Source organism: Prosopis cineraria, unplaced genomic scaffold (assembly GCF_029017545.1).
Source record: "Prosopis cineraria cultivar Desert tree isolate PC_DT_omini unplaced genomic scaffold, ASM2901754v1 PC11, whole genome shotgun sequence".
Taxonomy (NCBI): domain Eukaryota; kingdom Viridiplantae; phylum Streptophyta; class Magnoliopsida; order Fabales; family Fabaceae; genus Prosopis; species Prosopis cineraria.
Window position 1 is genome coordinate 9572195 of NW_026555342.1, and position 23626 is coordinate 9595820.

Consider the following 23626-nt stretch of genomic DNA (forward strand, 5'->3'; position numbering starts at 1 on the left):
TTCAATGGGTCCCACATTTTTTTTATTATTTCTTCTTTCCTCTTTCTACCTTTTTATTATTATTATTATATACATAATCATTGCACCGAAAGCCACTCTCGTTTTCTTCTTTCTTTCCTTCCTTTTTCTCATACCTTTTCTTCTTCTTTTTTTTATAATAATAATAATAATTTAATATTTTTTTAATTACTTAATTTTTTTATTTTAATTTAGAATTATATCCTAAGTTAGATTTAATAATCATTTCCTACTAATTTATTTACCTCTAAATATTCTCCAAAATTTCTATTAACTCAAATTAACTATTAGAATTTAAATTGGGATGTTACAGGTGTTAGGATTATGGCTTGAGTACAAGGGGTTTGGCTTAAAGTGTAAGGATTCTGACTTGGGTCTAAAGGGTTTTGCTTAGGGTGCAAGGGTTCTAACTTGGGTACAAGAAATTTGACTTAAGGTGCACATTGTAAAGGTTATAGCTTGGGTATAAAAAGTTTGGCTTAGGGTGTAAGGGTTATAGTTTGGATGCAAGGTGAGAGGCATGTGTGTATACCAATGTGAATTACATGTGATCCGTTTAGATATTACATGTAATTTTTCCTTAGGCACGTTTGTTAATCTTTTTCATATATTAAATTACATGTAATTTATAGTCATTTGCATGTGATCCATGAGCATTGACAGTGGCGTGCTATCTATTGTTTAATTTACATGTAATCTGTTAGATATTACATGTAATTTTTGTTCAAGCTTATTGGCAAATCTCTTGATCTATAGAATTATATGTAATCTGTAGTCAATTATATATAATTTAGAGGCATTAGTAGTTGTGTGCTCTCTGTGTTTTTTTTTTTTACATGTAATCTATTAGACATTACAAGCAAATTTTCGTGAAACCTAAAGTCACTGTAATGAGTGTGCACTAATTTACAAAGTCTCAGTATATTCAAATTAAATGTAATTGTTTATAATTATCATAAAATCTAGAGCAACTGTAATGAGCATGTACTAATTTACATATCCTCTGTATGTTCAAATTACATGTAATTGCTTATAATTATCATGTAATTGTTTATAATTAGATGTAATTATTAATAGTTATCATGAAAGAATTTTGGAAACACTCATAGTAAGTTTCCTCTTTTTTAAGCACTATACATCATATAGAAAGTCATATTAACATGTAAATGATGTGAATTTAATAATGTAATATACAGGACAACTGAATTATTCTTGAAAAACAAGTAAATGCAAAGAGGGAGCATAAATGATAAAAATTTCAACGAAACAACAATAATTCCATAAGGTTTGGTCTGTCTTTATATTAAATACAATCAAAATGATAAATAAGGACTATAAAGTACCTTGTATCAAAATAATATCGTGGGGGTAAGAACAATATTGCCTATATGTTAAACTACATAATATCCTATACAAAAAACAAATAAGAGGGATGTCCATAAATACACTTCAAAATACAATCACATTTTCATTTAATTTTTCAAGGGAATCCCTTAATTAGCATTTCTTTGTGGTTTTGTTGAGTTATGAGATGCATGCAAGAACTTATTAACTTGAACTTATTTTTTCTCATCTTTAGACAAAATCGTATACTTTGATGCGTCTAAGACATTATGCTTGAAATAAAAATTAGTAGCCATCATAAATAAGTCATTCAAGCATTAATATACAACACCTATTAAAATTACAACTAGCTTCTTAGATGATACAAGTTCAACACAACTTTTTTTTTTAATGGCTCTTAACAGCGTTAATAAAAAGTTAATTCTCCAATAAAAGAATGGATGCCATGCAAAAAAATTTTGGCTCATATTAACATAGATTTATAACCAAGTAAGGTATGAACTTTAACCACGTGAGCAAATCAACCATGAGTTTGCAACATAATACATGCCAAGGCTATAATTTTTAATGGTAGAAGACTCAAAAGAATGGTCCAATAAAAAGGCAAGTGAAACACATGGTTAATAATCAAGATTAAATGTTTGATTGCCCATTATTGTTATTAGAAATTTCTATCTATCATTCCCAATGATTTCAAAAATTAAGTGTTAGAATTTTATATCTTTATTGGTTTTTCTAATAAATCTTTACAAAATATGAACATAAGGACATCGCATGCAGTGCTTAGATAATAGTCCAGTTTATTATGAATCACAAGTCCACAACATGTGCTAGATCTAAATCTTGAAGAACTTCTTTCACCTACAATTCTTTCCTCAACATGTGTAGAAGGTGATACAAAGAACTGCACCATGTGGTTTACAACTAAGATTTATAATAATCTTCACAACTTTGAGCTTATCAACCATTTAGCTTTAAAACTCGTTAATAGCATGATATGAAATAAAACATACTTAAAGTATCTTTGCAAAGTTATACTGCTTTGATGATAGTGAAGTAAGTCAGTAATAATAATACTTGAAGTTTCTAATACTGCCAACAACTCAAGAAGTGAAGACCTAAAGAGCAATGATCTTAGGCACCAGTAACATCAAATGAACAAAATATGGTCTTCTACTCATCTATACAAGATTAAAAATTAAACAAAAGAACTCTTGAATGTTGGCAAACCATGGATATAGATTCCTTAAAGATCAAAACTTGCATGTTTGAACTATTCATTCTTTAGTCCTAGAAAGATATATGTATCACAAGCATCAGTCTTTATCCTTTATTTTTCACTAAACATATTAAGTAAGCTAAAGCTATATCAAGAACACCAATCAATTGATCAATCACCAAAGAGAGATTGTTTGATTAATTAAAAAAATAATTCAAAGAGTAATACCGAGCGAATCATAATGGTTGCGAGAGTAGGAAGGATGGGTAAATCTTACATGGCTGCCATTGGTCTCCTTCTTAAGGAACTCGATGATATTTTGGACAAACGCATTTGAACCTTCAGAATGTGATTCTCAACAACAAAAATGGCAAATTTAGACCTTCGGAATCCAAATCTACAATGGCAATGAACTTCTCCTGTGAGGCATCAATGGTGGTGTGCCTCTTCAGTGAGATCTACGACTCCGATAGCAATGAGTTGACAGTTGTAGATGGAGGACATCATTGACGGAGAGGGAGAGAGAGGGGAGAGAGTAGAGCGAGAGAGTTGAAGTTATAGAGGCATTTTGGTCAATTAAAAAGATTACTTTATGAAAAAAATATTAGATTTGGTTGTGTTTTTATTACCAATTTTTCCATAATTTTATTGACTAGTTATTTATATGAAAATTAAATTTAAATAAAGGGACAATAACAATTAGGTTCTAAAGTAGTAAATTAATATCAGTTAAGTCTTTGATAAATTTTTTTATAAAATAAATTATAAATATTAATTTAAATAATTACAATATATTTGATATTTAAATATTTTTTACAATTAAAATTTTTAAATTTGTAATAATTTAAATTAATATTTTTAATTTTAGTTAAAAAAAATCTGGAACTAGTATTAATTTACTATTTTTCATCAACCTGTTATTTTCCTCTAAATAAATGGTCGTCACTTTGGTTCTTTCGGCGTGACTGCAGAGACTTCAAGTTTTCTCCTCTGCAAGTAAAGCAATCCTCTTTTGAATTTCCCAATATTGCTCTCACTTATGGAGGTTGATTATAAGCCTTATCAGTTACGATGCGAACTTAGGGGCCATGAAGACGATGTAAGATCTGCCACCATTCGAATTCTCAACGTTTTTTTACTGATAAGAGTGTTCAATTTGGTGTTGGTAGACATTCAGTGGGGTCAATTTAAAGTGATTGTACTTCGCAATCCTATATATTTATTCTCCTAAAATCGATTGTTCCTTGAAAATCAGGTTCGTGGAATATGCGTCTGTGGCAATGAGGGCATTGCCACATCCTCTAGGGACAGAACTGTTAGGTTCTGGACTCCAGACCCTTCGGACAAGCGCAAGTTCTCATGTTCAAAGATTTTGTTGGGGCATTCGAGTTTTGTTGGACCGTTGGCTTGGATTCCGCCGAATGAGGACTATCCAGAGGGTGGGATTGTGTCCGGTGGCATGGACACTCTTGTATTGGTCTGGGATTTGAGGACGGGGGAGAAGGTGCAGACACTCAGGGGTCATCAGTTACAGGTTACTGGCATTGCATTGGACGATGGGGATATCGTATCATGTTCTGTTGATTGGTGAGTTTTAAATTTGATCTTTTCTTTTCCTTTTTGTTTATGCATCGCGTTCCTACGATGTTGTAGAAGTTAGTTGTTTGCTTATGGTCGTTTCCTCAGTTGACTGGCTATTCGTTGATTATGATGTTTATATTGGCGCTGGCGGGTGATCTAGTCTGGTATATAAATGAGGTGGATCGCCAGTTTGTTACATTTAACTCTAAAGATTTTTTTTTTGGCCTTTTCACGACTTTCTCTGACTTTAGTTATGTCCACTTACTAAATTACTTGTCTTTAATTTTTAAGACCTGTGATCTGAGCAGAGTAAAATTTTATTTTCTCTGGGTTCCTTAATTAAAAATATATGATGGTTAAATGAGATCCAGTTTTGGAGCTTTCCTTGTTAAGTGCTTGTGTAACATAGTTATAGAACATGTGATAGGAGAGTTGGCTTTTCTCTTCTGTCTCATGCGTTTTGTTAGAAGCCCAGTGATAGTTTCCTGGTCACCCTATCTCTGGCATGGGAGGAACTGAGAGTTCATGAAGAGAACTACCTTCAGTTAACAAACTCTTACACTAGATTCTGATGATTTTAGTTTGGAAAGTTGCTTGTACAGAAGTTTCTCTGAGCATAGTCCTGGGGGTGGGGGCACAAATCATCCTTTAAGCCGATTCCTGGTGTGACTCTGTTGTGTTGTTATTGTCACTCCTCTGTATTTTATATCCTTCTAGTTAATTAGTTAGTAGTTTTTGTTGCTGTTGTCTAACATATTTAGTTTTCCATGCACCCATAGGACAGCAACTAAATTCTTTCCATTTCAACGACCTAAATCAATGGAATTTTTTTTTTGGCAAGTTTACTGCTGCAATCATGTCAGTGGTTGTACTTATTTTGGACTAATGCTTATGAAACTTTCTTCTCTAGTTCTCCTATGTTCATTTCTAATTGAAATGTCCTATACAGTACGTTGAGACGGTGGAGGAAGGGGCAACCTCTAGAAAATTGGGAGGCTCACAAGGCAGCTATTCAAGCAGTTATAAAGCTACCCTCAGGCGAGCTTGTTACAGGTATCGTTATGTGTTAATTTATTTTTCAAGACCTTTATCGCATGTATCAGGTTATAGCCATGCTTCTTAGCGAGCTTTAAACTCGTGGTGTTCTGAGGTACATGCAGGGGTTCCCATCTCATTACTTGAAAACTACTTATTCTTCTGATATTATAATTATTATTGAGCTAGTCTGTGACTGAAGGTAGTGAAGTAATTTAACTTATCTTCTGACATGTTCTAGGTTCAAGTGACGCAACTTTAAAACTTTGGAGAGGAAAAAGTTGTTCACACATCTTTACTGGACATACAGGTTTGATTTTCTGTTTTTAGACTGGTTATATTGTTCTCGATCAAGTTTTTGTTCCTCTGTCTGAACATAAAGTCATATGACTTTTCATCTAATAAAAATACAAAGCAATATGACTCTGAAAATGCTTATTCTCTTTGACATATGTTCAGATACAGTTCGAGGTTTGGCTGTGATGTCTGATCTTGGAATTATTTCTGCATCACATGATGGGTAGGTTCACTTCTACATGAACTCTTCTATTTATGTTGAATACTTGGCCAAGTATATATTATAAACTGTTGTGCCTATGGCAGACCATTTTAAATTTTTTAAATGGAGTTTCATTGTTACAGGTCTGTAAGATTATGGGCAGTAAGTGGTGAAGTGCTAATGGAGATGGTTGGTCATACTGCAATTATTTATTCTGTTGATTCACATGCATCAGGACTTATTGTCAGTGGTAGTGAAGATCGTCATGCAAAAATATGGAAAGGCAATTGCTTGTGCTTCTTGCTTCTTTTCATAGAGATAATGTGTCATTGGAATATTTCCTGCATGTATTACCTCATTAATACTCAATACTTCTGAGTTTTCGTGGCTCTAGTTTGGTTTAAGATATACATTTGATCTCACAGTTCTATCTCCAAGATCACTGCATGGCATGTGTTTACAGCCAAATAAATTTTTATCGAAGGAAATTGTATATTCTGCTATCTCTGGTTGGCTGTGATGTTCATCACAAACTTGTTCAGTTGTAACATTATTTTAATATTTTCATTTATTCCTTTATTCTAAGCTTGTTAAAAGCCTTTAATATTGGAAAATATTTTTTCTCTTGGAGTGGCATATATCTATTATCATATTGAAGTTTCTGATATAGTTGCATAAATTTTAAGCTGCTTGATTCTTGGATTTTGCTGAATGCATCTTCTTCTCTTTAAATGATTCAGATGGCGTTTGTATTCAGAGCATAGAACATCCTGGTTGTGTTTGGGATGCCAAATTTCTGGAAAATGGGGATATTGTGACAGCATGTTCTGATGGAGTGGTACGTATTTGGACTGTAAATCAAGAAAATGTTGCTGACCCGCAAGAGCTTGATTTATACACTTCAGAACTTTCTCAATACAAGTCTAGTAGGTATGATTATTTATCAGATGTCTGAATATGTTTTTGCTAATATTTATCTTTGAGAATAATATGCCCTTGCAATTGTTAACACGGTTATCTGTGCATGTTGTTCCCTGGCACATGAGCTGTCCTTGTTTGGCTTTTGATTTTTTTAAATCACTATTTTATGGAAAATGTAAAGTTCTTCTGTCCTTGGCAAATAAATTGGGAACTTTTTTTGGTAATTATATGCTTGGATATACTTTGCGTGGCTATCACTCATTAACTTAGCCATATGTGTTTATTTTTGCCAGCAAGAGGGTTGGAGGACTGAAATTGGAAGAGTTACCGGGTTTGGAGGCATTAAAGATCCCAGGTCTGGTTTTAGTTTTTTTCCCTTAAGTCATCCAACATCCTCTTGCTATCCTTTTCCTCCATTTTTTTTTTATTTTAAATTTTTAGCAAACCACAAGCCATGTTCAGTTCTCAGCATCCTTCTTGGTGGAGGAGGCCAAGCTTGTAACATAAATCCTAGCATCTAACGATTTGTTAATTTGATGATTTTATAAAGTCAACAATCTTGTAGATCCTCAATTTTAAGACTAAGGTAATGCTTTATGATTCCATAATTTAATTTTGAGGAAAGAAGAAATTATATCAAGAAAGAGAAGAGATGCCAATGAGAAAATAGGATATTCTTCTGAGAAAAATTTCCCGGATGAAAACAAGATATATTTTGTATTCTGTAATTTATATTGTGCAAAATATAAGGTGTGTTTGTGGCATCGCTTTTATTTTAAAAAAAGTGAATAATGTCGGGAATTCTTTACACGATCCAGGGATGTAATGTTTGTCCTTGTTTCTCCATTGTAATTGTTGTGTCCTAATAGTCTTCTGATTCCAAACAGGAACTAGTGATGGCCAGACAAAGGTAGTTAGAGAGGGGGATAATGGGGTGGCATATGCATGGAACATGAGAGAACAGAACTGGGACAAAGTATTTCCCTCACTAATAATGCTTCTACTTTCGCTTATAGCTTTCTATTTCTCTTGCCATGCGGTTCCTCTGTACTATTTATCTCTATATGTCTACTCTCTCTTCCTTGTATTATGAAATGGTTATCGTAATGTAATTACCATTTAGAGATTTGGACTCTACAACAATGTATTTGGTTGTGATTTGCATGCTATGTTGTAATGAGCATATCTGAAATCTAAAATGGAATTACTCACCTTGCTATATTGACAGAATCTCAAATTAGAAAATCTGTGGAAGGATGGGATGAAGAGATATTAATGGCAAGGCTTGAATTATTAAAGAAAAGTGCACATATTGACATTTTGATAATTTCAAGACTTTAGGAGAGATGTAGATGGATTTTAGCATATTTAAGCTGTAATTAGAAATAAATAAAATTAACATTTATTTTTTCTATTTCACCTAACCAGCAAGATGCTTTAGCCGCAGACAAACCACAAGTTGCAGTGCCAAATAGAATTGACATTGCAAGGTTACTTATTTGGGTTTTTATTGGAAATCATATTTGACATGTGATTATTCGCTGGCTTTAATGGCTTTATTTGTTTCCTTATATTTGTAGTTAACGGCCATGATTCTTGACCATTTGGTGCACACATTCTTCACAGGAATCACATGGGTTTTTGTTGGTTGATAGGTTGAAGTCAAATGCTGTTTTTTTTCCCTAAATAGTTTCCTCATTTACAAGTTTTTATCCCTTTTCTGTAAGACATGTTCATGTTTGGTTCCTCTTGAAGATGCTTGACTGAACCTTCTGTGCCTTACATTCTCCTATATATTTGCAACCATTGTTTCTGAAATAAAATAAGGAATTTCTGTAATAAAAAACTGGAATTTCAAAACAAAATTCTTTAGTTTTTATAACATATAATTGTCCTACAGATTGGTGAGGTGGTTGATGGACCAGACAATGCTAATCGTCCGATCCTTGATGGTGTTCAGTATGACTATGGTCAGTATGCTATTTCTTTTCCTTGCACATTTGTTGAGGTTTACCTTCTTCACACTCTTGCCTCAGAACTTTTACATCTCCCTCCTCAGTGTTTGATGTGGACATTGGAGATGGTCTTCCTACCCGTAAGCTGCCATACAACCGATCAGGTACCTTTTTTCCTGTTCATCATGAGGTTTTCACTTCATGTGATCATCAGTATTTTGTTTTAATTATTTAGATATTTTACACTTCATGTGAGAGCAAGTTGCAAGGGAATTACTGTTTGTTTGATCCCTAAGTCTTTTATGTCTAGAAAAGAAAAATGAATATCCGTTTGGCTTTTGTTAGATCAATAAAACTACATTGTTTATTGATTATAATTTGGTGATTAATAATGAAGTTTTTATGCTACTAGATAATCCATATGATGCTGCTGACAAATGGCTTCTCAAGGAGAATCTTCCTCTGTCCTTCCGTGAGCAAATTGTACAGTTCATACTTCAAAATACTGGACAAAAGGATATGACTTTTGATGCATCTTTTCGTGATCCGTATACTGGCTGTAAGTATAATATCTCTGTCTAACAAAATTTGATGTTTATTTGAATCAAATCCCTGTAGTGTAACTTGTCTACTTGATTTTTGATATGTTGTGTTCTGTTTCAGCCAGTGCTTACATACCTGGACAACCTTCATACTCTGGTAAAAGAATTCATCTCGCTCAAGGCTAATTTTTTGTCTCATGATTATTGTCGTTCCTGTGCTTTATGACTCAATTCTCACTTAATTTTTTGTATCTTGCTTTTATGCCAGCTGTTTCTGCAAAACCTACTTTAAAGCATATCCCTAAGGTTTGCTTTCATACAATTTACTTTGTTAGTTGCAGTTACTTTTAGTCTTTAAACACAATTTTATGTGTTGTACGGTAGCATATTGAGAAAGGAGTTTGTGAATTCTACACTATGCTAAATCTGTCATCTGTCTTTGTGTGTGTGTGTGTGTGTGTTTTGCTTCGCTACCTGGCTAACATTGGTTATTGGTGAAAGGAAGGACTCTTATTGATGTTATTCAGTGAGGCTTTTAATTTACTGTGCTGTAAACTCGTCTCAAGTTCATACTAGATAATGGCTCACTGTTCAAGAATTTTCCTTGATGCATCAACTTGTGCATTCTCTATCATCCAGAGTTCATGTAGTAAATAGTATTGTTATGATTATCATTAGTATGAGAATAATAAGATGATGACAAACATAGCAGCTCAAGTTATCATCTTTATAAATAGTAGCTCTATATACAATTGTTTTTATCCAATTAAAGAGTGAGTTGTGATAAAGCTGCAAGTTTCTTTGCAAAATCTGCTTGGATCTTCAAGATATTATATTAATTTTTTATTGTTATTAGTTATTATGATTTTATTTGATAGATGGATTTTATCATGCAACTTATGTTGGTAATCTGATTATTGTTCTTACTTTTTTGCTTCTTTCAAGCTAGTTTTTTGAAATATGATAGCTGATATATTGTACCTTTTTTTTTTTCCCAGAAAGGGGTGCTTCTTTTTGATACAGCTCAGTTTGATGGGATCCTTAAAAAGATCACTGAATTTAATAATTCTCTACTCTCCAACCAGGTAATCTACACGATTGAGAAGTTCAAAATTTTTCCTCATCAGTTTTTATGTTACATAATGGAGAAAATGTTTTATCAATAGAAGGAACTTTAGCGTATCACAGCTATCAAGCCACCTGCTAGTGTTCAAGCTTCAGAAAACGTGTTCAATTCATATTTAATATATTCATGATCTTTTCAAAGTTCAGGGTTATAGCCACTAGGAACAGTCAACTTGTTTTTTTTTGTCTTTGAAACTGGAAAAATTAGTCTTCAAATTCAGCTCTCTGTTAGATCAATAAACCTGTTTGAGTGATGCGGTTTTTATGTCAATCTCATACAGGAACAGCAGAAATTGGCTTTGACTGAGCTTGATGTTCCCAGACTGGGTGCCATTGTTAAAATTTTGAAAGATGCTTCACATTATCATTCTAGTACATTTGCTGAGGCTGATATAGCCTTGTTGCTGAAATTGCTTAGTTCATGGCCGATTGCAATGATATTTCCTGGTTAGTTGATTTAGTTTCTTGAAATTTTGCTTTTTTGCAGTTCCATTTCATTGAACTTCATGAAAGCAGATTTTGTAACTTCTGTACCGTGCTTATGCAGTTATTGATATTATAAGGATGGTAGTTCTTCACCCGGATGGGGCTAAAATATTCCTAAAGCATCTGGAAGCTGAAAATGGTATGTGTTTTACCAGTACTTTTTTTTAATATGATAATTTTTATGTTACTTCCTTCTTTACAATGTCAAGAATACATTGCTACTCGCTATTGCTTGTATAACATAAACCAATTGTGCTGGCCATATTATTTATGGTTTTATAATTATCTCTGCTTTTGGTGTGTGGGAGCCTCCCTGAGTTTCATACCAGATTTCCCCCCTATTCCTTTCTGTAGAGGTGGAATCTATTTTAACTTTATCCTCTTTTACTTCCAGATATATTATCGCAATTAATTAAGAAAGTCACAACAAATCCAACAATTCCTGCAAATCTGTTGACCAGTGTCCGAGCTGTGACTAATCTCTTTAAGGATTCGTCATATCACAGCTGGTTGCAAAAACATCGTAGCATGGTTAGCATCCCTTTCTTGCAATTGTTTTATTACTTAAAAAAAACTAGTTAATAATTTATAACTGCTTGGAAAAATGATGTTAATATATAAAATAACTTTCAGTTGCCTTGTTTCTCTTCTGTGTAACTCTTGCAGCTGTGTGCTTTGTGTAACATATTTTAATGAAAAAGGTGCATATACTCATAGTTTGTCTCATGTTTGGAGCTGTCTATTCTTCCGTTCAAAATTTTTGCTAATCTTTTTTTCTTTAAAAAAGTTTATTTACAATAATATGCATCGGCTAAGTTTCACCATACTATTTTTTTGCATAATTCGATTAAAGTGTGTAATTTGCTATATAGCTACAGTTAATTGTTCGGTTGCATCTTCTAACATTTTCTTCTCTTTTTAGTGAAAATAATTCATTCCAAAGGAATGATATCATTTTGTATTTATTTTTGTTTTTTCTGTTCTCTGTGATGAGGATACCTTAGTCAATTATTTGTGCTAACCGTGCTTGTTGGTTGCAGATTCTTGATGCTTTCTCAAGCTGTAGTTCATCTGCAAACAAAAATTTGCAATTATCCTACTCTACCTTGATACTCAAGTAAGTATTTTCTTGACTACACTTCATTGAACATGATTAGATTGCTTATCTTTGGTAGAATATACCTTATTTACATTTTTTTTTTGTATATTTCTTATGTCTAGGGTTAAAATTTTTTCATGTATTCCAAATTATAGATAAGCAGCCTCCCCATTCAGGTTCAACCATAATTTGGTAGTGGTTTTGTATTACTTGAAGTGTGATTAGATAACTTATCTTTTCCTATCTGGAAAATGGAAGAAGGGAGGGCACTTCTAGGAGCTTGGCCGTTCTCCATGCTTTGCCCATGTTAATTTGCATAAGTAAATCACACACCATGTTTTTTGAGATGTTAAGATCTCAGTTTATGGTCCGCTTCCATCATTGTGGTGATTTGCTTGAGGTATTGTTGTCAACGGCATATGACTGCTAGCTTCAAAATCATGGTATATGGCATTGCAGCCACCAGTGAAGCAATGTGACGATTTTTTGAATGATGTAAATTGATGGGGTACCTAAATGGGATGGGGAACTCTACCTCAAAAGCTAGCTATTGAGGTTGGAGAATTGATCCACTTAAATATCCCATTAAGCATCCCATACTATTTAATGTGGGATATAGTATCCCATACTATCAAGTTTCCATCAATTGGCCCCTTCTGAAAAACTGATGTCTCAGCTGTTGCACTTCATGGCACTTAACTTGGGGTCTTGCTGCTTAGAACTCTTCTTGGGTAGCCCTCTTCAGAATTGCCGACCACTAGGCTTTGATACTTGGACTCTTATACTAATTGATGGGTACCTAAGTGGGATTGGAAACTCTATCCCAAAAGCTAGTTGATGTGGGAGAATTAACCCACTAAATTGCTCTATTAAGCATCCCATGCCACTCAATGTGTCCATCATAAAATTTATTTCAGCTGAAACCATGCCATTCTTTTGTGGATATCTTACCAAAAAAAAAAAAATTACAAAATTGAAATATATTTCAGCTGAAACGATGCCATTCTTTTGTGGAAAAAATTAGACAAGAGAGAAATAGTATCTCATGATTTTTAAGGTGTTATGTATTGATTTTAAATTTTCAGTTATATTCCAAGAGGAGCTGAAAGATGCAGCATTGAATCGCCTTTGGTTTATCATGTTTTATTTTCATGATTCTGTATTGATTAGGTGTACTGTATTGATTTTAAATCAAACCTCACAGAATCACAGGCTCTTTAGCTTATTGTGAAATGTGCAAAATTTAGTCACTTGAATGCTGGTGGGTGCCATAGCAATAGCAACATAATTGACTGTTGCCACGCCCAATACTCAGTAGGGCTGACGCACAGTTGGCTACTCTGCCATGGCTGTCATGGTGGCGGCCATTGGCAACACAGGCTTTTAGAATTGCAATATGAGGGATCAATGATGTTTTAAGCATGTGCTAACCTTTTTATATGACAATCACAGTTATGCGGTGCTGTTGATTGAAATGAAAGATCTAGAAGGTCAATCTCAAGTTTTATCTGCATCACTTGAGGTATGTTTGGCACTTTTACCTAGGGCAAGTACTCAACTCGAGGAAGAAATGGGACTGAGGAAATGTTGTTTTTGACTTTGTGCATTTGTAGGTCATATAAACTATTAGACTGACCAATTTTAGATGGTGCTATTTCTTACTGTTTGGGTGAGTGTTACTACTACTGTACTTATTGATATGCTATTTCCCCCAGATTATAGAAGATGAAAATGTCGACGATGATTCCAAATTCCGGGCTTTTGTTGCTGTCGGATCACTGGTAAATTTATGTTCTTCATCTGGTCATTGAGAAGATGCAAAATTCTGTCATTTATTGCGATGCAAGTGAAGCTGCTTTGCACATTGCAATTCAACTTCACGTCATTGATCCATTGCTTATACATTACAATTTGCTTCCGCATTATCAAATTAATTTATCACCTGTCTACTATTGATGTCACGAAGCAAATGTTTGTTGGGTCAGTAGCTGCAGTGTCATACCGTAATAGATGGAAGACCTTGGTTTTAATACACTGTAGTTTCTTGAACAAGGGGGTCCTTGTGTACACTAGCTTATGAATTGCACCTTGGGCTGGTTTTCTTTATAGATACTTCTATATTTATGAGAAGGTGAATTGCTATAACTTCTTCCTATCTCAAACTATAATTGTTGAATCCTCTTGAAACAGATGCTTGAGGGTCTTGTAAAGAAAATAGCACTGGACTTCGATGTCTTGAACATTGCAAAAGCGGCCAAGAATTCAAAGGAAATAAAAATTGCTGAAGTGGGAGCTGACATTGAGCTATTGACAAGGAATGGTTGATTCTTTTGTCGAGGGTGACCAACCTCTCCTCTTCCTCCAAACTGAATGCAAGTTGTATTGAAAGTTCAATTCACATGTCGAACCTGGATTTTTTTTTTTTTAAAAAATAAATAACCGTTACAATACTAGAGAAATTAAGGTACCCATGTGCCAAAATCCACCTGAATTCATCATTATTCATACATGATGGTAATTTTCTCTCTCTTTCTTCTCGTTCCCTTTTTTCTTTCCAGGATATTTGTATCAAGGGGTTTTTGACTGATGGTCAGCAGGCAATATAGGTGACTAGGGCTTGTGATTTGCGTTATTCTGGCGGATGATTATTGTGGGATCTTTTTGAAGACTCATAGCAGCCACGTGCCAAAACCCAGAGAGGTTACATTAACACCCAGAGGATTCTTTGACAACGACCCTCTCATCCCGTCAAGAAAATTGTTGAATCTTTTTCCCAATTGCTACCATTTCCTGGGGACCAAATTCTTGTTCCTACTTTGTTGCAAAATCCGATGAGAGATTTGCTTTTATTATTTTTCCCCTAAAAATTGCTGGAGTTGAATCATACACCCCCAATGGACAGAACAAAAAAGATAAAAAATAACAGCCCATCATATGCTGTTACAGAACAAAATAAGTTAAATTATTGTAGAACAAGTGAAATTATTTTGTAAGTAGTGGTTAAACTCTTAAATTTGTATATTTAAGTGAAAATAAGTGTACAAATTTGGCCAAAAAATGCCTTTTTTTTTTAGCCAAAAAGATGCCATTGATATTTGGTAAGAAAAATGAAGCGATTAAGTAAAATAAATCAATATTGTAAAGGCGAGAAAAAAGATGGAAAGATGTAAGTGTACTAAAGTAGACAAATTAAATTTGATCCTAGGATTGCAATTTAAACTCCAAAATTCACTTCCATTTGGCGTAGAACTTTTCATCACCCCACATTAACATTCGTTTCAACGGGATATGAACAACCCTTTGTGAAAGATGCAAATGTCTTGGAATAATCCTCTTCTCCGGACTATACCCAAAGTGTTGAGGAAACTCCATCAATTCGTCCACATCCGTTTCATATGCTTCACTAGATACTCAAATTTTGGCAACAAATTAATCTCAAGCCCATATCCAAAGATGGTAGCCGCTTCCTCCTATGAGAAGCCTATGCTTTGCAGAAATGTAATCTTATTTCAAAGCTTCTGTTCCGTCGTGCTCAACAAATGAGTGCTTGGGCTGTCAAATTGGTGGGCTGGTTCAAATTCTCAGCTCCTGTTCGGCAAAGAAAGCTGAGGGTTGGCCGAACACAAAACTCGACGTCCGAGAAGAGGATATTGGGGCGCCGGATGATATAGGCGCATGATTCCTTGACACAAGTGAGAAGCTTGTGAGTTAAGAAATAAAAAACGGGAGCAGTGTCGGTGAATTGGAAGGTGTTGAAAAAGAGTTGAGGGCAGAGGAAGGTGAGCTTGGGGAAATCAGTGTCGGAGAAGCCCTTGGATTTGAGGAAATTGGCAGTGACTAGAATGTGTTCGACGGCATCGAGGAGAGGGAGGCTGTTGGGTTTGGTTTTGGGGTCAAAGAGGATGACTTGAAGATTGTATTAGAGAATTTACCTTAATACTGTGAATCTCTTAGATGCAAGCTAGTGTGGTTTGATGTGAACATGAAAGTAGGGACTGAGATTTGACATAGAACTAGTACCAAGAATAAAGATATGCTTTAGCGTATACTCCCTCCCATCTCTTTATAAGTTATTTTTATTAACTTCATTAATATCAATATAATAAGAGTACAAAGAATAATTGTGAATAAAATTTTAAAACTAACTCTCAAAATAAAAAAGCAAAAAATACAATCAATTAATATAATATTTTTTTAGAGTTTCTCTTTCATACTTTGAAAAATGAGTAAAGGTATTTTGAGAAGTTTAATTTAAAATGCAGAGTTAGCATGAGTCAATAATTTATATTGTGGACTATGTGTTGTTTTTAGAACACAACTAATAAAGCGAGTTGGAAGGAGTATAATGTAATAGAATCAAGGCACATTTTACATTTAACGAAACTATATACGCTATAATATAGAGGCTTCTGTGTTTTCAATCATGCGTTATTTTGATCATTAAAAATACATTAAAAGGTTATATAATTACGGAGTAGAAGCTTGAATTTGAGGATATATTGCTAGGTTTTCATGCAAATTTCATTTTCACCCATGTTTTCATATCCAAGAACTTAATTTATCTTAATATCAATTCTGGTTATTTTGAAAAATGAATAAACAAAACCACAGAAATCGTGGGGAACGTCACTTTTCAGGATATCATGAAAGTTTGTCGGGGGAAAAAAATGTTGTCCCATATTTTCATTTATAGGATGTTAATTTATCCGAATATCAATGTTGGTTATCCTGGAAAAATAGTTTTCACGAGGCTAATTTACGTATATGTTGAAGTGTGGCTCTCATTGAAAAGGCTTGCATTTGGCAAAAGAAATATTGCACCTCCTTGAAGACCCTCTTCGCCCATCCCATAATGTCTTCATTGGATGCAACATTCTCCCATAATGCAGGCTTCTGTGAATAAGTTTTGGCACTTAAGGAGGAATTATTTAAGAGGTAATTTATCGGAGTAGGGGTTTCTTATTTTTCCTTACTATCCTTTTTCCTTCATCACCGTTAGATCTAAGATTTTCAACTGTTCTGTTTTAATTTTGACAAATTATTATTATTATTATTATTTAACACAAAAATATATAAATAAAAATATTATAGTTTTAAATTGTTTAGATCAAATTTTTTGTGTGATCTCTAGTATCCGAGGTCAAACTAAGCTGACTGGCAATTGAGGGCACCCCTGTTCAAATCAAATTGTAATAGTTCAAAATTATTTATATATGTTATGTAGAATTATAATAATTTTATCAAATATTAAATCAAAACAATTGAAAGGTTTGATCTAATGGTAATAAAAGGAAAATGAAGGAAATGAAGAGTAAGGAAAAAGGAAAGACCCCTTTCCCTTCATTTAGCTACCTCCCTGTAAATTTTCTAGCCTTTTGAGTTGAAAAATCATATACTAAAATTTAGTAATCAAGTAATTCTAATATTTTACTTAAAATAAATAATATAGCTAACTTATTTAATTTATTTTGTAACATGATTGATTTTAAATAAGATTTAAGCAAATTGAATTTTAAAAAATCTTTCAATAGTAGCAATTGTTATTGGTGTTGTCAATCATATTCTATAAGTAATACATGCATTTGGAAAGTAGTATAATCTTTTAATATAGTTCAATATTTAATTGGAATATTAATAATTCTTCTAGTAACATTTCTCTCAATACCTCCAATTCTAAAAATAAATTAAGGTCATCAATATCAAAATGATCATTAAAATTTAGGAATTTTTCAATACTAACAAAAATTTTCAATTCATCCTCATTTGAAGACGTTAAATTCTTAGTGAAAATATGTAATTAAGATGTTAATAAGAAAAATAATGACATGTTATATAGAATGAATAAGTAGACATTTTTTTAGACATAAAGCGATAGCCTTAATGGCCTAACAGTCCACACAACTTTGCCATAATGTATAAATATCTTCCACAAATGCAACATACCTTTCACGTGATGTAATAATTTGCAATGAAGGGTAATCTGATAGCATATGCAAGTTTTCTTTCATGATATGCAGCTTATCTTTCATCAAATGCAAGTCTTCCATAAGTGCAAGTGAACAATTTCTATAATTTTCTTAAGATACTAGGGGCAATTTGGACATTATATAGTTTCACGAAAATTTTCCATTTTTTATTTTAATTCAATAAGGTTAATTTGTCATTTTATACTTTCATAAAATTTTCATTATTTTTTTTTTTATTCAATAAGATCAATTTGATCATTTTACACTTACTTTATCCTTCTTAAAATCGGTCCCCAAAAGAGATTTGAGGTCCTTTGTAGCAATAGATTTCTTTTAGAAACTGATGAGAAAAAAGGTCCCACCGAGATTTGAACTCGGGTTACTGGATTCAGAGTCCAATGTCCTGACCACTAGACCATGGGACCTTGTTGTCGAATGGTTCATGATAAAATATCAAGTTTGCTTTTTTAGAATAATATGCAAACCCGGGACCAAATAGACGTGGTTGATAAACCGATATACGTGTCTCTAATTAGATTTTCTTTTTAATAAAAGTTAGTTACCTATCTCGACTCTCGAGTTTATTAAGGATTTGGATACTGTTATTAAGAACACATTTCATCCCGTAAAGTTTTCTTACATTATTATTATTATATTTTTTTTTTTTTTTGGTTTTTATTTCCCTTAAACAATCAGATTCGTTTCATTAGCGCGCTAACGTTCAATGTCTTTTTGACATAACAAAAATATCTTTTCTTGGGATAAAACTAACCGCTGTGGTCGTTATTCTTCTATCACTGAACTCACACACGGCCCTCAGCTTTGCTCGCCTTCGATTTTTCCATCGATGAAGTTATTGCATAGTCCCATTAAGCCCTCAATTTCACTTCTTGATAAAACCCATTTCCTCAAAGCCTCTCTCTTTCACCCCTCCTTCAAATCCAAGCCATTCTCTGACTACACCCGTATCTTAGGTCTCCATGGACAGAGGACCTTTCTGCTTCCCATCAATTGTGCGCTCAAGAATCCTCAAGACCTCAAAAATAAAGCGAAAAGTGTATCCAAGAAGATTGTGTTATCAGAAGCGGCTCCACCGTCTCTAACTGACGATGACGACGGCGTTCGGGGTGGCGGAAATGGGCAACCTCCGGAAAGCTCGGGGAGTAAAGGCGGTGTTTCTGGGATGGGGAAGATGTTGATAAAGAGGGTATTGACGGTTCTGGCTAATTTGCCTTTGGCTATTGGGGAAATGTTCGCCATTGCAGCTTTGATGGCTTTGGGTATGCAAATTAAGTTTCTCTTCCCTTTTCTATTTTAAGGTGGCTGAATTGAATCAAAACTGTTTCTCATCGTAATTGCTTAAAATGTGGAGCAAATACACCATTTAATCCCTGAAAGATACGGTTTTATGGCTTTTCTGTCGTTGGCCCTCCCTATTGGACCAAATTATATAGTTAGTGCTTTGAGGGAATAATATAATACATCTGTGGTGGGATATAAATTGTACGTGTACTTGGAAAGATGTTTTTAAAGTGACATTCGTCTTAAAAATCTATAGCACTGCTGCACTAAATAAAAATAAAGCACCTTTGCCGTCAAGAAGAAATGAAGAGGGATTTCAATGAAGATGTCAGCTGCTTAAATTCCTATGTAGTGGGAAAAATTTGCGAATATGTTGGAATTTACAGATCCGCCTTTGATGGGAATTGGACCATTATGTTGGAGCAATCAAGGGATTTGGCATGATTCCAGAAATCACGAGGGTTTACCAGAATCAAGAATTAATGTGAGATTGATTTATAATTGAATCCCAAAATAAGAGATATTCCTTCACAATTATGGTCATTATTCCAATCAATTATCCCTTTCATTATGAGACAAGTTAATGTCGATTGAGTTTTCCTTTTCTGCGGTGGCCTCCCTTCACTGTAAATAGAAGAAGGTGGCTGAAGGAAGAACTTATCTCAGAGTGAATAGTTCTCTCTATGTTTGTTCTCCCTCTCTTTCTCTCTTTGATGTTCTGCTGTGCACTTGGTTTATACTCTAGTAGTTTGAACTCGTTTGGGTAATTGGGTAGATTCTACTACGCCTGAATCTAGCAAGACTTTGACTTGACTCCGTTATTTGGTTTATTATCTATGTTTAATATCCCTTCAACTAAGATGCTCCTTTTCCTTGTCAATTAGAAGATACATTTGCATTCAACTTCTTTTAAAAAGAATCTTGTGAATGAACTTGGTGAAAGAAATGCTATTGTGACTTTTGTGTCTGCCATTGGGCTTTACTATGACCAAAGTGACCAGATATGGATCTTCGTAACAGGAACCGTTATTGATCAAGGTGAGGCCCCAGACTTTTATTTCCAGAAATACCCTGAAGGTCATCCCGTGTTAGGATTTTTTACTTGGAGATGGGTTCTTACCCTTGGTTTTGATCACATGTTCTCATCACCTGTATTTCTTGGAATGTTGGTTCTTTTCGGTGCATCCCTTATGGCCTGCACTTATACAACACAAATCCCACTTGTAAAGGTTGCGAGAAGGTTGGGCTATGACTTACAGCTTTTACATGTCTGAGATGGGATATATATACTGTTTTTGGTTACTAAAGGCCTGCTTTGTTTCATAGATGGTCATTTTTACACACTGCTGAGGCCATCCGTAAGCAGGAATTTTCAGAATTGTTGCCAAGAGCATCTGTCCAAGATGTGGGCACCATACTGATGGGAGCTGGATATGAGGTAACAACCTCAAAACTCTGCTATTTTGTTTTCCCCCTTGAACTTTGCCTATACATTGCACTTTGCTCTTAACAATAAAATTGCGATGTCAGTGTTGCTGTTTAACAAATCACTTGCGAACATTGAAATTATATGGATCTGCCATATTACCAGCAGAATATACCAGATCCTTTTCTAAGACTTCCCAAATATATATTCAGTTGCTCAACTAAGGTGTATCATTCCTTCAAAATTAATATACTAGGCTTGGCCAGCTAAAACTATTATGCTTTCCATTGGTTTTCATGTATTGTGTCATTGAAGATTGATCTTCATCAAATAAAATGAGTGGCGGCAGTTAAGGAAGAAATACTTGAATTCTTGGAATTTTCAAAATGAACTCAGTTTGTATAAAGCCATGAGGAAAAATAAAGAGTTCCAATTCAGTTTTAGATGCCCTAGGACAAGTGGCAAAGTGCTTTGCTATTGACTAAGGAATAATAATTCTTAGCTACTAGCCAATTATAAACTTGAATCTCTTTCACCATCTCAACTGGACTACTTTTGATATTGGATTAAAGGTATTCTTGAAAGGCCCCTCTCTATATGCTTTTAGGGGGCTTGCTGGTCGGTTGGCCCCCATCGGCGTACATTTAGCAATGCTGCTGATAATGGCTGGAGGAACACTCAGTGCAGCTGGGAGCTTTAGAGGTTCAGTCACAGTGCCGCAGGGATTGAACTTTGTTGTAGGTGATGTTCTGGGTCCATCTGGGTTTCTCTCTTCTCCCACACAAGCCTTTGATACAGAAGTTCATGTTAACAAATTCTACATGGATTACTATGATAGTGGAGAGGTAAATCTTAGGTAAATCGTAGATGGAAACAACCTTACTGTAATTAACAACACTATAAGTTACGATGGTGGATTTGCAAAGTTCTTATTTGATTACTATCGGTCATATTGTGGAGATGAAATTCTCAGTTTTACTTGCTTGAACTGGCTGCTTAATATGTTATTTCCATTTTGGTTTGTTACAGGTTTCCCAGTTCCACACCGATCTTTCTCTCTTTGATATAAATGGGAAGGAAGTAATGCGGAAAACGATTAGTGTAAATGATCCTTTAAGATATGCTGGTATCACTATATACCAAACGGATTGGAGTTTTTCAGCACTGCAAATTCTCAAGGACAACGAAGGACCGTATAACTTGGCTATGGCACCTCTACAGATCAACGGAGATAAGAAACTATATGGTACATTTTTACCAGTCGGTGATGTTAACTCACCTGATGTGAAGGGAATGTAAGTAGTTGAGTTGTGGCTTTTACGTTTCATTGTAGATAGCAGATAAGGCTTTGAGTCTCTATATCTTCATTTATATATGATAATGTGAAAAATTGTACCAACGCTAAGGTATAACATTCAGTGTTCGCAAGCTCAAAGGCACGTTCCTTCAATTTTTTTTTTTAAATTTCCATTTTAATTTACAAGCAAGAAAGATTACAGAAAATAGATATTGGTAAAATTTGGAAAATTGGCTATAAGAAGACATTTAAATTCTGAGAACAGGGAAAGCTCTCTCTCTCTCTCATAAACGTCATCAAGGAATTAATTGTAAACATTCTAGAATAAGTGTAGATAACAGTGATAAAGCAGAGTAGCTGCTATGAGTTTCTTGTGGACCACTGCAAGAGGCTTAAACTACACAGCTCTTTCTAGCATGAATTGTATCTTCATGTTTTTCTCATTATTTTTACATCTGTCAAATTTCAGATCTATGCTTGCTCGTGATCTTCAATCAGTTGTCCTTTATGACAAAGAAGGAAAATTTGCAGGAGTTAGACGACCTAATTCAAAGCTCCCAATCAACATCGATGGCACAGAAATTGTTATTGTTGATGCAATAGGAAGTAGTGGCTTGGACTTAAAGGTGCTGCCTCAAATTTTAATTGCTCTGAACTATTTAATTCTACCTTAGCTATAGTAAATTTATTGCTATTAACATTACTTTTGCAGACCGACCCTGGTGTGCCAATTGTATATGCTGGATTTGGTGCTCTAATGCTCACCAACTGCATCAGCTATTTATCTCATTCCCAGGTGAAATTTCTGCAAAAGATTTTTATGCATTTATGTTAAACATGGGCCGAAGAAAAGGTTTTCAGACAAGACGGTGGATATTTTAGTGTCACAGCAGCTCTAGAAAACGATTTTTTTTCTTTTCTTTTCTTTTTAAAATCCCCCGGTCAAAGAAATGGACAGTCTTCTATTTGGTATAGGATATTAAAATCTTCCAGTCAAAGCATCTTCTATTTGCAAGTAAGATAATATTAATGCCAATTTTTTTGGGGTTTACAATATTAGCGTCATTTTCAATGCAGCAATTGCTTTGAACAAATGACATGAAATATATTATTAAAATGGAAAATCCTTGAAATTCTTGATGCAGTATGACTTGACAAGCTTGCTTAGTGGCATCTTAGCTGAGTTTCAATAATGTTCATATGATTTTATATTGAAGCGTTTGCTTAATTCTGTGGTCAATTCAAAGATATGGGCATTACAAGATGGAACCACAGTGATTATCGGAGGGAAGACTAACAGAGCAAAGGCTGAATTCCCGGAGGAGATGAACAGCTTGCTTGATAAGATTCCTGAAATTGTTGAATCTTCAGTGTCTGAGCAAGCTGATGTCATTAGTGGCTAGCTTATAGCTTTTGAGACACCAAGGGTTGGAAGAGATAGCCGTTACATTTGGATCATAGCAGCTTTTACGGATCACATAACAAAGATGAAGTCCAAGGCACTTTGATTTTCAAATAGAGATTGAACTCCAATGAGTTGCTCAAGCATTCTTGGCTAATCAGCCAAGAATTATGTATACTATTGCTGATACACATTCAGGATATGTTTTCAGTTTTGTTGTATAGCGCAAAATGTATTCGGCTCATTCGGCCTATGTTACTTTAAGACAGATATTTGCATATATATATATATATAGGCTGCGAAGACTGGTCTTTCTTCATGAATGTAAGATTATTTTGCTTTCCCTAATCCCTTTGGTGTCATTTCTTCTATTTTTTTTCCTTCCGAAAAATAAAATCATTTATATTGT

At 34.3% G+C, this 23626-nt stretch overlaps 2 protein-coding genes and 1 non-coding gene across 4 annotated transcripts; 2 read left to right on the forward strand and 1 right to left on the reverse strand.

Moving 5' to 3' along the window:
* Positions 1–3528: 3528 nt before the first annotated feature.
* Positions 3529–14676, forward strand: LOC129285936 (uncharacterized). 2 transcript variants are annotated; one of them, XM_054921926.1, is made up of 23 exons: positions 3529–3680; positions 3837–4168; positions 5112–5215; positions 5439–5507; positions 5657–5717; positions 5840–5979; positions 6437–6626; positions 6911–6972; positions 7505–7593; positions 8518–8587; positions 8677–8736; positions 8985–9131; positions 9236–9271; positions 9383–9420; positions 10113–10199; positions 10521–10686; positions 10787–10864; positions 11120–11256; positions 11766–11842; positions 13277–13346; positions 13540–13605; positions 14015–14163; positions 14383–14676. In XM_054921926.1, the coding sequence occupies exons 1-22, from the start codon at positions 3621–3623 to the stop codon at positions 14147–14149; spliced, it is 2274 nt and encodes a 757-aa protein (XP_054777901.1). In that variant the 5' UTR covers positions 3529–3620; the 3' UTR covers positions 14150–14163; positions 14383–14676. The 2 variants fall into 2 exon arrangements, with proteins under 2 accessions (XP_054777901.1, XP_054777900.1); XM_054921925.1 differs by lacking the exon at positions 14383–14676 and having other exon boundaries at positions 14015–14342.
* A 3467-nt stretch (positions 14677–18143) lies between these two features.
* On the reverse strand, positions 18144–18215 carry TRNAQ-CUG (transfer RNA glutamine (anticodon CUG)). The gene has a single exon. It is a non-coding gene; the product is annotated as a tRNA-Gln (tRNA).
* Positions 18216–18546: 331 nt separating this feature from the next.
* Positions 18547–23565, forward strand: LOC129285754 (cytochrome c biogenesis protein CCS1, chloroplastic). Its single transcript, XM_054921622.1, has 8 exons — positions 18547–19070; positions 20113–20332; positions 20419–20530; positions 21091–21363; positions 21548–21813; positions 22285–22441; positions 22528–22611; positions 23033–23565. The coding sequence occupies exons 1-8, from the start codon at positions 18638–18640 to the stop codon at positions 23216–23218; spliced, it is 1731 nt and encodes a 576-aa protein (XP_054777597.1). The 5' UTR covers positions 18547–18637; the 3' UTR covers positions 23219–23565.
* Positions 23566–23626: the final 61 nt, after the last annotated feature.